The sequence below is a fragment of the Sphaeramia orbicularis genome, chromosome 7 (genome assembly GCF_902148855.1).
Source record: "Sphaeramia orbicularis chromosome 7, fSphaOr1.1, whole genome shotgun sequence".
NCBI lineage: Eukaryota > Metazoa > Chordata > Actinopteri > Kurtiformes > Apogonidae > Sphaeramia > Sphaeramia orbicularis.
Window position 1 is genome coordinate 35413412 of NC_043963.1, and position 14495 is coordinate 35427906.

At 41.2% G+C, this 14495-nt stretch overlaps 2 protein-coding genes across 3 annotated transcripts in view; one reads left to right on the forward strand and one right to left on the reverse strand.

The window, feature by feature from the left end:
• Positions 1-14495, forward strand: part of LOC115423024 (low-density lipoprotein receptor-related protein 1-like) — a 137234-nt gene that overhangs the window by 76982 nt on the left and 45757 nt on the right. For both annotated transcript variants that reach the window (XM_030139712.1, XM_030139713.1), the window contains exons 25-41: positions 242-446; positions 1030-1194; positions 1487-1731; positions 2617-2748; positions 3602-3829; positions 3933-4107; positions 4431-4525; positions 4613-4762; positions 4863-5003; positions 5135-5263; positions 5353-5484; positions 5600-5734; positions 7302-7431; positions 8101-8227; positions 8419-8570; positions 8655-8779; positions 10185-10559. In XM_030139712.1, coding sequence (XP_029995572.1) covers positions 242-446; positions 1030-1194; positions 1487-1731; positions 2617-2748; positions 3602-3829; positions 3933-4107; positions 4431-4525; positions 4613-4762; positions 4863-5003; positions 5135-5263; positions 5353-5484; positions 5600-5734; positions 7302-7431; positions 8101-8227; positions 8419-8570; positions 8655-8779; positions 10185-10559 — 2841 coding nt within the window. The remainder of the gene's footprint in view (positions 1-241; positions 447-1029; positions 1195-1486; positions 1732-2616; positions 2749-3601; positions 3830-3932; positions 4108-4430; positions 4526-4612; positions 4763-4862; positions 5004-5134; positions 5264-5352; positions 5485-5599; positions 5735-7301; positions 7432-8100; positions 8228-8418; positions 8571-8654; positions 8780-10184; positions 10560-14495) is intronic.
• Positions 11079-13711, reverse strand: LOC115423027 (galanin receptor type 1). Its single transcript, XM_030139719.1, has one exon. The coding sequence runs from the start codon at positions 12756-12758 to the stop codon at positions 11700-11702; it is 1059 nt and encodes a 352-aa protein (XP_029995579.1). The 5' UTR covers positions 12759-13711; the 3' UTR covers positions 11079-11699.

Genomic DNA, 14495 nt, shown 5'->3' on the forward strand with positions numbered 1-14495 from the left:
CTAAACAATCTAGTGTTTGTCAGGAGCCTGTTTTTGCAACAAACTATATGTGCTGGATGACTACTGAGGAAAATGACATGACCTCAATTCATGCATTAAATTAGCTTGTAGCATCTTAAGTTTAAAGTAAAAAAGGATACAAAATTGATACTTTTTCACTTTTCTAATCTGATGTTAAATGACATGAAGGCGAACACCATCCTAATTTAAAGTTTCTCTTTTCTGTCTGGGTCCTTGTCAGCTCTGACTAGTTTTGAGGTGGTGATCCAGTATGGACTAGCTACTCCAGAGGGTCTGGCTGTAGACTGGATTGCAGGAAACATCTACTGGGTGGAGAGTAATCTGGATCAGATTGAAGTTGCTAAACTGGACGGGACCATGAGAACCACCCTGCTGGCTGGGGAAGTGGAGCACCCCAGGGCCATCGCTTTGGACCCTCGAGATGGGTAAGAAGTAGATGTATTAATGAAAGCATTTTGGGTAATTGGTGACATTTCTTGGTTGCTTGGAGGCAACATCCGTGTTTTTTGTATGAAACAGATTTTCATTAGCTCTTTTATTGGTCAAGTTTCTGCAGCAGTGTGCAGGACTGTATGCATATACCAGAAGCACTGCTGTATCACATTGGCATGATATACAAATCCTAGGTACCATAATGCAAACAGAGCTAAGCTGAATTGTCTCTCCTGAGTGAAGATCATTCTGAACTGTTAAATATCACTTATATTAGTACATATAAGAAATTGCCTTCTATGTTGCCATGTAATATAAATGGTGTTGACGGTTGTAAAAGTCAAAATGCACTTAAATATAGAGGCTTGACTTTTAATATTACTATTGTTAGTGAAGACAAGCTTCAGTCTGAAGAAGAAAAAAAGCAATTAATCATAGCAAAGTGTTTGATTCATTAGTTAATTGTTTGAAATTGATCCACAGCACTAATTTTAATAAAAAATGACACTATGCCAATTTTGGACACCATCCACAGCAGTGAAAACCCTTCTCACTATGATTTTGTTGTCTTGGCAGTATTCTGTTCTGGACGGACTGGGATGCCAGTCTGCCGAGGATCGAGGCGGCTTCAATGAGCGGTGAAGGCAGACGGACTATCCACAGGGAGACGGGCAGCGGCGGGTGGCCCAATGGACTCACCGTAGACTACATGGAGAGACGCATTGTGTGGATTGATGCCAGGTAGCGTTGGCCACTGGTCTCTGCTACAGTGTACATAGCGCTCTCGGTGCACTGTTTCCACCCACTTGCTTATTACATCACCCTCTCCCTCTGTTTTTTTTCTCTCTGCTTGGCATTATGTAGTTTTTAAATAAACATGCGGATGTGGTTTCCTTATGTAAATTACATACAGAGCACAGGCTTGTCATGTAATGTGAGATGACATGCATGTATGTGGGTTGATGCGTGTTACATAAGGCACCGTTTATGCGTCTAATTGTTTGTATCCCCTTTTGCTTCCTTGCTTCTGCAGGTCAGATGCTATCTACTCTGCTATGTATGACGGTTCAGGGCTGATTGAAGTGTTGCGGGGTCATGAGTACTTGTCCCACCCCTTCGCTGTGACAATGTACGGAGGCGAGGTGTACTGGACCGACTGGAGGACTAACACACTTGCCAAAGCAAACAAATGGACGGGACACAACGTCACCGTAGTCCAACGCACCAACACGCAGCCTTTTGACTTGCAGGTTTATCACCCGTCTAGACAACCCCAAGGTAAGTTGCACAGTTGATTCAAAAGCACTTAAATACAAACACATAGAACCCAGTATCTTAGATTTACTCTGGCTGTCAGTACTGCTGACTGATTGGGGCTGTAACTCAGAGTTAAATGGTGAAGCGCTCACAGTTCATTGCTGACCACATTCATTCATGACTACTATTCCCTGGAGACAGCTGACCTTTTAGAGTTGGGAGATGTGTTGTCTCCTTGCACCGGCAGCAATTTGGACACCTCCTGCTGCCTCGTTGATCAAAAAGTCACCTCACTGTTTGGCATTTCCCCCAGGCTGAGAAGAAATAAATCTCACCCCCTGTGACTTAAATGCCACGTGGTGATCTCACGGACATATAGTATATGATTGACAAGATGGCAAATGGATTGTCAAAACAGTTTTCTCAGAATGCTGGCACATTGACCTGTCACCTCAGTGTTTAGTTAGCAATGGTTGTGGTGTCCTAAGGGTGCATGAGTGGCAAAGAGACACTGAATCATGTAATAGGAGGAAAAGGGAGCTTTTGATTGACGGTTGCAAGCAATACTCATGACAGTGATGCGGGAAGAAGCAAGACTGACAGGTCTGGTAGGCAGCCCTGTTCTGTATTCACTGATGGAGAGGTTATTGTTACATATAGAAGCACTTATATATATTATATTCTTCAGAAAATATTAATAACTATTGGCTTCATTTCCGTGTATAATCAACTGTTAATAATTGTAAAATCCTCTGTTAATGTTTACTCATAGTGTCACTGTCAGTGAAGTGAGCCTTAATATCCTTCTTCTTAGACTCTCTCCCACTCTTCACATTTTCTCTGTCCTTGTGTGGGAGTTTTTCTTTCTCATTTTGTTTATAATTTTTTTTTTCTTATCTTATCCAGCTCCAAACCCGTGTGCCACTGGAGACGGTAAAGGCCCCTGCTCCCACCTGTGTCTCATCAACTTTAACCAGACTTTCTCTTGTGCTTGCCCACACCTCATGAAGCTCCAGCCTGACAAACGCACCTGCAAAGGTAAGGACGAATACACACCTACACACTTATACCTCTTGCCTTATAAACATCACATGGAGTTTGCATACATACACACATACTGCTGTCACTGACAAACACAAGTGGCCGACCCTCTGTCTTTTTTTCAGGACTTTGAGGACTGCTGTGACACACTGAGTTTTACACAAGACATTGCCGTCATCTCATCTATTTATGCCACATGGCCTTTTTCCGCTTTAATTTACATTTCATGTAAACGAGTCTCACAAGTGATGTGTTGGAGTTGCATTTATTGCTGATGTTTGTTCATGAGTGTTTCTGTGGGAATACTGGTGTTTATGTGCACAGGCTCTTATTATGAGTGTTGCTCTAGATGGATGTTTAGCATTCTGACAAACAGTCTTCATTTCAGAAGTGCAGATGTAAGGATAATTAGATTAGAGGGCCTCAGATTCATTCCCATTTACACAGGCATTTCTAGTGCAAACTGAGGCCTTCCCTGAACTGCACACGTTCATCATCTAAGCTGAGTTTAGCTATATGAGTTTTTAATTGAGGGGGAGTCATCAGTAATCACCACCTCTGACTCCCTGGAGGCATTCAAGCCTCAACAAGGGCAACACGTTACTGACCCTGTTGAGCCTCTGTCTCCTTGGGTTGGTTTGTGTTTGACTATGTGGCCTGTGCTAAGAGATCTATGCGTGTATTGCTTAGTTCCATCTGAAATTTATATATAAAGATCTATCATGCACCCGTAAATCGTACAAAACTATCATATCGAAGAATTTTTTTGTCATTTAGCTGTGCATTAACAAGTTATAGAAGTTCATACAACACTAATTTAATTTGATTTTACTGTGTTTCTCTTTTCCAGAGTCTCGGAAGTTCCTCCTTTACGCTCGACAGATTGAGATCAGGGGCGTGGACATCGACAACCCCTACTACAACTACATTATCTCCTTTACCGTCCCCGATATCGACAATGTGACAGTGGTGGATTATGATGCTGTGGAGCATCGCATTTACTGGTCAGACGTCCGAACGCAGACCATCAGGAGGGCTTTCATCAACGGCACAGGAGTGGAGACTGTTGTATCAGCTGGTAAAAACTATACAACAAATGTGCTTTTATTATCAGCTCTTTATTGTTATTGGCAATGAGACACTTAATTACAAATGATTACGTTTGTCATTGTTTGTCCCAGATCTTCCAAATGCTCATGGGCTGGCCATAGACTGGGTGTCCAGGAACCTGTTCTGGACCAGCTATGATGCTAATAAGAAGCAGATCAATGTAGCCAGACTGGATGGATCTTTCAAAAATGCTGTCATCCAGGGTCTGGACAAGCCCCACTGTCTGGTAGTGCACCCTCTACTGGGGTAAGTGTTCCACTTAAGATCTAAATGCTCTGTCAGATGCTCTTTGATTTATCCATTTCATTTAACAGCACTGGTAAACATTAATGGTCAGACTTCCTCAGCCTAATCTGTTTTATGGCAGTAACTGTGTAAAGCTATTGATTCACTTGAAGTGTCTTTGTGTGAGTTTTCCAGAAATACAGTTTAGTGAATGTTTTTTAGGTGCAGCGATCACTCTTTGTTCACTAGGTTGTTTTTCTTAAATTTATGCCCCTATAATGGAAGCACTATTTTTGAATGGAATAGTTTTGGTTTAGACACATCTCATTCTAACTTCTCCTCAGGAAGTTGTACTGGACTGATGGTGACAACATAAGCATGGCTAACATGGACGGTACCAACCACACAACACTCTTCACTAGCCAAAAAGGACCAGTGGGTGAGTTGAAGACAATGACTCTCCAAGCAATATTGAATTAATTCTTAAATACAGTGTGGAAATATAAACATGTTTCTTTCCAATTAGGTCTTTCAATTGATTATGAAAATGAGCAGCTGTACTGGATTAGCTCAGGAAACGGCACCATCAACCGCTGTAAATTGGACGGATCCAAACTGGAGATCATGGAGGGAATTAAAGGCAAACTCACTAAAGCGACTGCCCTGGCTATTATGGGTAAGATGTAGGAGATAGTACTCTGAACTGTTACATGATATTTATTGTTATATTGTAAGAATGTACAAATATATGAATTAATTTGCTTTGTGCATTGTAGGAGATAAGCTGTGGTGGGCAGACCAAGGAACTGATCAAATAGGAACATGTGACAAGAAGGATGGAGGAAACTGGAAGGTTTTGCGAAACAACACCTCCCCTATGATGCACATGAAGATATATGATGAAGATGTGCAAAAAGGTGAGTCATTGTACCAGCTCCAATACTTCAACTCCAGTTTCTTGACATAAAACCAATAGTAATACTTGCTGGCTCAATAAGATTTCTCTGTTTTCTTTACAGTCTGACTGATTTTGTGTCCTTTTTTGTAGCTGGTATCAACCTCTGCAGTAACAACAATGGAGACTGCTCCCAGCTATGTCTTCCCACCTCTCCAACTACCAGGGCCTGCATGTGTACCGCTGGATACAGCCTCAAGACTGGACAGCAGTCCTGTGAAGGTAAAACAGGGTCTCACAGCTCCAGTCACACATACAAGAGGATTGCAGGATGTCAAAACATACAAACCGATTATGTTGTCTTTGAGCAGGCATGGGCTCCTTCCTGCTTTACTCGGTTCATGAGGGAATCAGAGGAATTCCACTGGACCCTGCAGACAAGTCTGACGCTTTGGTGCCAGTGTCTGGTACCTCTCTGGCTGTCGGCATCGACTTTCATGCTGGTGAGTGACAGTGAGGGACAGCCCTAGCGAGAATGCCTCATTTAAGCAACATTTCAAAGCTGCTATTATCTCTGTGAGGTTTATAGCTTGACTCAACATGTCTCGTTCTTTTCAGAAAATGACACCATCTACTGGGTTGACATGGGCCTGAGCACCATCAGCAGAGCTAAGAGAGATCAGACATGGAGGGAGGACGTGGTCACCAACGGCATCGGCAGGGTGGAGGGCATCACTGTCGACTGGATTGCAGGTATCAGTGTTGGAAGAGGATTTCAGATGCTTTAATCGAGTATTATTACCATACTTCAAGAAGCCGTTTTGCAACAAAATGGTTTCTGTCGGTGGCACTGTATGTTAGGGGTGTTAAATTCATTTTAGTTCAGGGGCCACATGCAGGCCAATATGATCTCCAGTGGGCCAGACCAGTAAAATAATAGCATCATAACCCATAAATAATGTAAACTCCAAACTTTTCTCTCTGTTTTAGAGTGAAAAACCCCCAATAACATTGCACATTGCATTACCAAACAATACATTATGAAAATGTTTCTACAATCTGTCCTTTAAAAAAAGAACATGAACAACAAAGGAAAAAAGAAAAATAAGTGCAATTTTAACAGTATTATCTCTCAGCTTATGATTTACACATGTGCATTACAACTTACAGATTGCAGTGTATTTACAAATGTACAAAATATTTAGTAACAGCCATAATATTGTTAAAATTGCAGTATTTCAGGTTCATATTTTTTCAGGTTATTCACATTTTGTGAAACGATAGTTTGTAAATGTAAACATGTTCGTGTAATTTTACCTTATTACACTAAAACAAAGAAAAATTTGCAGATATTTATAGGTTTTTATGATATTATTTTACTGGTCCAACCTGCTTCAGGTTGAATTGGTTTGTATGCGGCCCGTGAACTAAAATGATCTTAACACCCTTGACTGTTAAAGCAGCTTCTTACTTTCATCACAAATTTGTTGCTGCTGTGTGGACTTCCCATTCCCACAATGCACTTCACAACAAATTTTTCCGAAAAGGCCTGAGTGATGTTTTGGTTTGTTACGTAAACAAGAGGACTGGGGTTTTACAAATTTGAAAAAAAAATTGTGATAGAAGTCATATCCTGCTTTAATGTCGTCGATGTAATTTTTGCATTTCACAAATTCATCCCATGGACCAGATTAGACAATTTTGCTAGCCGACTTTGGTCTGCAGGCTGTATGTTTGAAACCCCTGCCAAATGTTATGTTTGCTGATTTACATGACTGCATTAATGTGTGTGTTGTATTTTAGCGGTATAACTGTTTAAGGTTGAGCTCATTTGAACTACTTTACAATACATCTTATTCTATGAGATCATCATATGTTTATAGTGTTGCAGAGAACTGAGAGAACCCACTGTTTTCAGTGTTGTGACAATGCATTCTCCTGCAAATCCCAGACGCTTTTTTTCAAGGTTTACTTGGCTTAAGTAGGAGGAGAATCTGTTCTTTCCACAGAGGAACATTTAAGCCTGCAGTTAATCACAAATATTAAAAAACAACACTTTTAGAGCTCCATTGTTTTCACTGAACAGGAAGAGCAAAAAAATGTAAACTGAAAAGTAACTAGAGCTCTCAGACAAATGTAGTTGGGTGAAAAGCATAATATTACATAGAATGGGAATACTCAAGCAAAGTACAAGTATTTCATATTTGATTTACTTGAGTACATTAGGGTTTAACTACCTACATACCTTTCACCACTTATGTGTAGTGGAAAATAACATGAAATACTACACATCTAATTTTTGTACTTGATAATATTCTAGGAAATATTTACTGGACTGACCAGGGCTTTGATGTGATCGAGGTGGCCAGACTGAACGGCTCCTTCCGCTATGTGGTCATTTCACAAGGCCTTGACAAACCCAGAGCCATCACGGTACACCCAGTGAAAGGGTAAGACTCTCTGGTCACACTGTGATTCTACTGCCATAACAGAGTTTAACCCCTAAAGACCCAGTGCTACTTTTGTGTCAGTTCCCAAATACATTTTCTCTATATTTAACCTTTGATATGTGATTTATCAGCATATATTGTAATATTATCATCAGTATTTTGCATTATTTCAGTGTAAATCATGTATTTTCCTGTATTTAATTAATTGATCATAGATGCTCATTGAAGTGCAAAGTAAATTCATAGGTTATATCAGAAACAGAAGAAAAAGTGACATTTTCAGCAAAGATATCATTAACTGAACACAAAAACAAGTGTGTCCATCCACTGTCATTGACTAAACCCCATGAGTTTTACTGGCGAATCAATGTTATAGAAGATGACTGTGTTTCCATGGTAACTATGGAGCCTCTGAATGTCCAAATGGGTCATATCTAATGACCATGAAAAGATGACAAACTGTATTTTACACCAGTTATTTACATGTATTGGTAGGATTAATGGTTTAGGTATTAAACATTTTAGATCCGTAGATGCTTTGGTTGCCATTGGTTCTTTGGGCCTTTATGGGTTAGTTATGACTCCAAGATACTGAATGAACTATTGTTTTTTTTCTTCATTTTACTGAAATGTTCTTTGATGTGTGCGCCTGTGTGTCTTTGTATGTAGGTATCTGTTCTGGACTGAGTGGGGTCAGTATCCTCGTATTGAGCGCTCACGGTTGGATGGCTCACAGAGGTTGGTCATGGTCAATGTGAGCATCAGCTGGCCCAATGGGATCTCCATCGACTATGAGGTGGGGACCACAGCTGATGTTGTAGAACTCAAGACCTTTGTCATGGACTTTCTCCATGTATAGTTTGATTTGGCTAGAATATAACAATCTGTATTATCATGCACATGGGGTAATATTTACTGTGTTTAGGACTTAATTAGTAAACTTGATGTGAAAACTCAATGCTCTCTGATGTGGGTGTGTGTTTTTAGGAGAGTCTGCTGTACTGGTGTGATGCCAGGACTGATAAGATTGAGCGCATCAACCTGGAGACTGGAGAGAACAGGGAGCTGGTGCTGGCTAACAACAACATGGACATGTTCGCTGTGTCAGTATTTGAGGAGTACATCTACTGGAGTGATAGGTTAGTTCTAAATGATCAGTCCATATATAATGAAGTCTTTGTTATTATTGTATTGTTCTGTCATTGACTCTAACTTATGTCCAGGACTCATGCAAATGGATCCATTAAGAGAGGCAGTAAAGACAATGCTACAGATGCAGTTCAGCTGAGGACTGGCATCGGTGTGCAACTGAAAGACATTAAGGTTTTCAACAGAGCCCGGCAGCAAGGTATAAACTCACAAACATAAAACATCCATCCATTAGTTGTTCCATTTTTATCCTTTACAGGGCTTCAGGGAGCTACATTGCATCATAGCTGCCATAGGACACACAATGTGGATAGACGACTGTTCACACTTACAGGCACTTCTAGGTATCAAAGTAACTGGTTTGTCTTATAAGATCTGCACCTGGAGGAAGTTCATGCATAAAATACTTTAAAAAAAAAACAAAAACAAACCACTCATAAACATTTGAACCCATGTCCTGCTTACAGTGAGATATTAACCATTGCAGTTATTTATATTCTGCAACACTCCTGTACTAATTTCAGTATGAGTGTCAATGTAAGGTAGCTCCAGTCTGAAAAACCCAGATTTCATCATTTTATTGGTTGTACATTAATAATGTCATCATGTAACCATACATATTTGAAGGTCTGGATTCTATGGTGTTTTGTGAAGATTTACAGTGTAAATAGTCATTATTAATTTAGAACAAACATAAAGGAGAAATTAATCCATGACTGTTCCATTTACAGCTTATTCATATGTACCTGTATATCTGACCATTGACTGGTTGACTTTAGAGTCTGTTCTCTGACCCTCTGCACAAAACCGTCATTGCACTGCAGATAGTTTCATGGTGCAGACAATCAGACACATTCACTGAAAAACATTCATTGCTCTTTTTGAAGGAAACGTCTGAGTAGTTGCCAAATTTGTCACTGGGCACTAGCACAAAAGTCTCCAAAGGGGTCTTAAAAGTCACCAAATGTAGTGTGAAAATTGCTTGTTGTCAGCTTTGCAATGTTGCCAACACTGACTCAGCACAAATTCAGCAAGACCAGTTTTTTGCTAAGAAATGCAACAGAACAATGGGCTTCTAAAAGTTTAACCTAAAATTTATTGTACAATAAGCTGTCAAACACTCACATGAAATAATGACCATTTTTACCAAACAAGTGGTGCCAGGCACAACAAATCCCCCCCTTCGCACATATAGTCGCTTATTTTGGTATTGATCCAGCTGATGTCATCATGTCTATGCATGTACTGATGTCAACATAGACATGGACAGCATAGACAAATTTCAGTCATTATAAGTAAATGGGGAAATAAAAAGATTTAAAAATTCATAAAAAATGTGAACTTTGTGCTGCTTTTCCCAAACTATAATCACATCCATTCTGGGTCACTGGCAATCTATAAATCCAATTTGGTATGAATTCAACCAATAGTTTAGCTGCTAAAGTGTTAACAAAGAAACAAAGAAACAAACCAAACCAAAAAGAATACTTCTTGCCTCCCCTTCGGGGGGTGGGGTAATAATTTGATCAACACCCTGGGGTTGATGAAACATTGTGTTTAACCAGCATTGTTACCCACACATAAACATATCATCATCTCCTCAGGTACTAACGTCTGCAAAGACAACAATGGCGGCTGTGAACAGCTGTGTCTTTACCGTGGCAACAGCGACCGCACCTGCGCCTGTGCTCATGGCATGCTCGCCGAGGACAACCGCAGCTGCCGCGACTATGACGGTTACCTGCTGTACTCAGAGCGTACCATCCTTAAGAGCATCCACCTTTCTGATGAGACGAACCTAAACGCACCCATCAAACCCTTCGAGGACCCCGACCACATGAAGAATGTCATCGCCCTCAGCTTCGACTACCACGGTGGCGGAGGGAAGGGAGCCAACCGCATCTTCTTCAGCGATATCCACTTTGGTAACATCCAGCAGATCAACGACGATGGAACGGATCGCAAGATTGTTGTGGACAGTAAGTACCAAGTCATGACTCCCGTGAAAGAATAACCCACACATCCACTCCCAAACCATCCCCTCACTCAGTTATTCAGCCTTGCGGTAGCATCTCTTTTATTCTCTCCATTAATAATTGAATGGTGTCCCTCGTCTGAACACTTAAAGTAGTCGTCATCATGCATGTTGACAACACAAGGACCCGGGAGGACACACTATAATGAACACACAGCTGCAGCGTCTCAACTAGAGGAGATTGACATCACTTAGGACTACCACTTGAAGAAGACACATACACAAATACACACATTCACTTCCCTCTTTTATCACTAAAGTAACTTTTAAATCCCACTCTCTGTAAATGATTTAAGAGTTGGATGTTAAACTCCATTAAGAAAAGTGAGGAAAACTCAGAATCAAAGCTCTTCTTGACGAGCAATAGTCACACCAGAAACCCAGAAGAACGAGTGTAGTGGTTTGTGAATTTATTAATATTACATGTAGGAATGAGGTTCAAACAGAAAAACAACATGGTCAGTTTCCACTTAAGATGAGTTTGTCATCCATCAACTACACAATTTACTCTAGTGGAAACAGGAATAAGACCAGATGACATTAGTGAAGTACAGTTTTCCAGTGTTGAGTAACTTTTTTACAGGTTGCAGTACTATGCAATTAGATTACAAAATAAATGTAATTGTAATCTGCTACTGTCCAAAATATATATACAATAATTAAATTACAATTAATAATCAAGTCAAATTGGTTTCAGGAAAAAGCATTTATGTAAAATCTAACATTAATGCTATGACTTTGCATTATTTCACCAAGCAGAAATAAATTATTATGGCATATTTATGAATGAAATAGATGAATACAGATGAATGTCGGTTACAAAAGTTAATAAATTACAGTTAGATACTATATTTTAACAGCGTAACAGCTACACTGGAAAGTAACCTTCCTCAAACTGATGAGTGTGTATTAGCTTTAGTCGGCTAATAATTAAAACCAATAGTGTAATATATTGTTTTAAATTAAAATATGAATTGGAGTATTTCATGCAGTCTTGCATACATGTTCACATGCAGTGTTACTGTAGTTCATATATTAGTAGGAGTAGTAATGAGGTAGCGGTATCATCTCCACAGGCATTTTTTCAGTTTTGGCTTCTTTCTGAGGTGTCCATGTCAAAGGGCCGCACCATGTCCCTGCTCATCCAATGGGAGCAGCCGGTCAGGCAGCCTTTGCACCAGGCCCAGCGCTCCCTCCCCAGCTTCAGGAATTCTCGTCTAAACTTTTGAGACATGAAGGCGTACAGCACGGGGTTCACCACAGCTGCTGAGGACGCCAGTAATCTAGCAAGGAGAGCAATGGTGCTGTAGCCAGGTGAGCCCGATATGGTTCCCCCAATAAAAGAGAACATGAGGGCGTAGGAGGGCAGCCAGAGGAGAGTGAAGACCAGGACGATCAGAGCCGATGTGTGAGTGACCTGCTTCTGGTAGCGCTCCAGCTGGGGGGCTTTCCCGAGCAGCCGCGCATGTCGTAGAAAGCAGTAGATCTTGGTGTACATGAGCACGATGATGCCCAGAGGTAGAGCAAAACCGAACATAAACAAAGCAGTGCTGTAGAAGAGCTGACTGAAGTTGGAGAGGAAAGCAAAGCAGTACACGACGCTGGACACTGTCACTGTACGGAAAGCGAACTGCGGCGCCGCCAACGCTGATGCAGGGACCCACAGCAGAGCCACAGTCAGCTTTATGTACCGGTGTCTCCTGGAACGGTACGCCCAGGTGGGGTGCACCACTGTGAGGTAGCGAGTCATAGCCAGAGCTGCCAGCGTGAAGACTGAGGCGGTTGAGCAGGCCACGCCCATGAAGCTGATGACCTTGCACATAAAGCTGCCGAAAGGCCAGCAGCCCAGAGCGATGGCCGAGGTGTGGAAGGGCAGGCAGAGCAGCAGCAGCAGGTCAGCGGTGCTCAAAGCCAGCAGCAGCGTGTCCGTACCATGCGGCGGCTGACTGTCTCTCTTCCTCCTGCTGGTGAGGATGATGATGACCAAAATGTGTCCCACCAGACCAGTCACCAGAATAAACCCGTCCAGAATGGGCACCAAAACTTTGACCAGACCCTCATTCCTTCTGTTAAGTTCTGTGTTGTTAACGTACAGCTCTAAAGTCTCCATGCAGTCTCTGAAAAAGCCTATTGAGTTATTCATCTAAATGCTTGTTGATGTTAGGAGTGCAGTGTTTAAGCAGTGTCTTGGCGATGCATCTGCTGGCTCCAGTTCACGTCTTAAACATTATTAATCACAGGCTTGATCACACTCCATTAAGACAGCTGGTACTCTCATAATGATAGCAATTAGATAAGCAATTAAGACTCTGGCCAGTTGATTTCTTCAGTGACATTTATAATTTGTGTCCTCTCTAGGAAAGTGACTCTAATGAGGACATGCCAGTTTATTGGTAGACTTTTTAATGTTGATTTATAAATGTGACTTGGAAAATTATACAGTCCATTAATGTGGTTGGAATTAATTTCGAAGTGGTAAGAGATAGTCCGGTAGTTAAGTTCATGTCTTAATCACTCATTTGCTTCTGTTTATGTCTGTGTGAAACTTTTGAACACTCTCAGATAATATTGAAAGAGGACTCGAGGATAAAACTTGCATCAAAAAATGTTCTTACAATGTTGTGCTGCTGTCCAGTTTAATTGAAAGAACGACCGGAGACCGTGGTCTTGAATCCACTCGTTTCCCTCAGCTGCACCTGCTCGTCTGTCATAATCCAAAGAGGAGCAGTTGAGGTTAAAAACCAGAGAGATGTCAGTGCAACCGGCGCTCTATGGCTGCATCGATTTCCTGAAACCAAGCAACAGTGGACATATTTTATCCCAGTGGTTGCTAACAGCTATTCCACTTTAAAAGCAGTCAATGCTACTTGATGCTAAGTGGTCACTGCTGTAGGAGGCATGTTGTCCATTTAGCTCTTCAGAGACCGCAGATCCCTCTGGCAGAAGAGCTCCTGTACACTATGGAATGGCTTTAAAATGTTGAGGCTAAAAATAAATACAGCGAGGAATGACCGTAAAATAAACGGGAACAGAAGCAGCAGGTGTCCAGTGGATGGGTACATTACTCCTGTGGTTGTCCAAGAGGCTCTGTGGTGCAGGTCTAAGCACTATTTGCTCAGTAACAAGGGGCTGAGGTGATCCGTACAAGGGGAGGAGAGACGGCCGTGTTTGCCGTTATCTAATACCTGCTGGAGTCCACTTTTTTCATCGCTGTTCAGTGAATGATCTTACTTCAGTCCACGCAATTAACCACCCTGGCACCATTTGTTCTCGTTTCAGTTTCCAACCAGCCTCATTTCATACTTGAGTAGCTGAATTAACAAGGTGAAAAAAAAAGCGTGACTTTGTTACCTCCGCCAAGGCGGTTATGTTTTTGCCAGGGTTTGTTTGTTTGTCTGTTTGTCTGTCCATTAGTGTGCAACATAACTCAAAAAGTTATGGACAGATTTTGATGAAATTTTCAGGGTTTGTTGGAAATGGGATGAGGAAGAAATGATTAACTTTTGGGGGTGATCCGGAAGAAATCCTGGATTCTGGATCACTTTGAAATTTTCGTTAACATTTTGGTAAATGGGGCCAAAATTTTCGTTTCCCAATATCTCGCTTAATTATTGACCAAAACTCATGAAATTTAACTCAGGAATTGACAATGGGGTCCTCTATCACATTTCAAAGGCTGATCTGGATCTGATCCAGAAGGCGGATTTTATCTCAATTTATATAAAAAATGGGGGTGCCCTTACTTTTTGGCCTACTGTGCCTTTAATATTAAAGGTAGAAATTTTTGACAAGCGCCATCGTGTAGCTCAGTCAGTTCTGCATCGGGAGTATGCCACCGGATTTCATGTAGCTTTAATACTTAAGGAGCTAGATCCAGAAG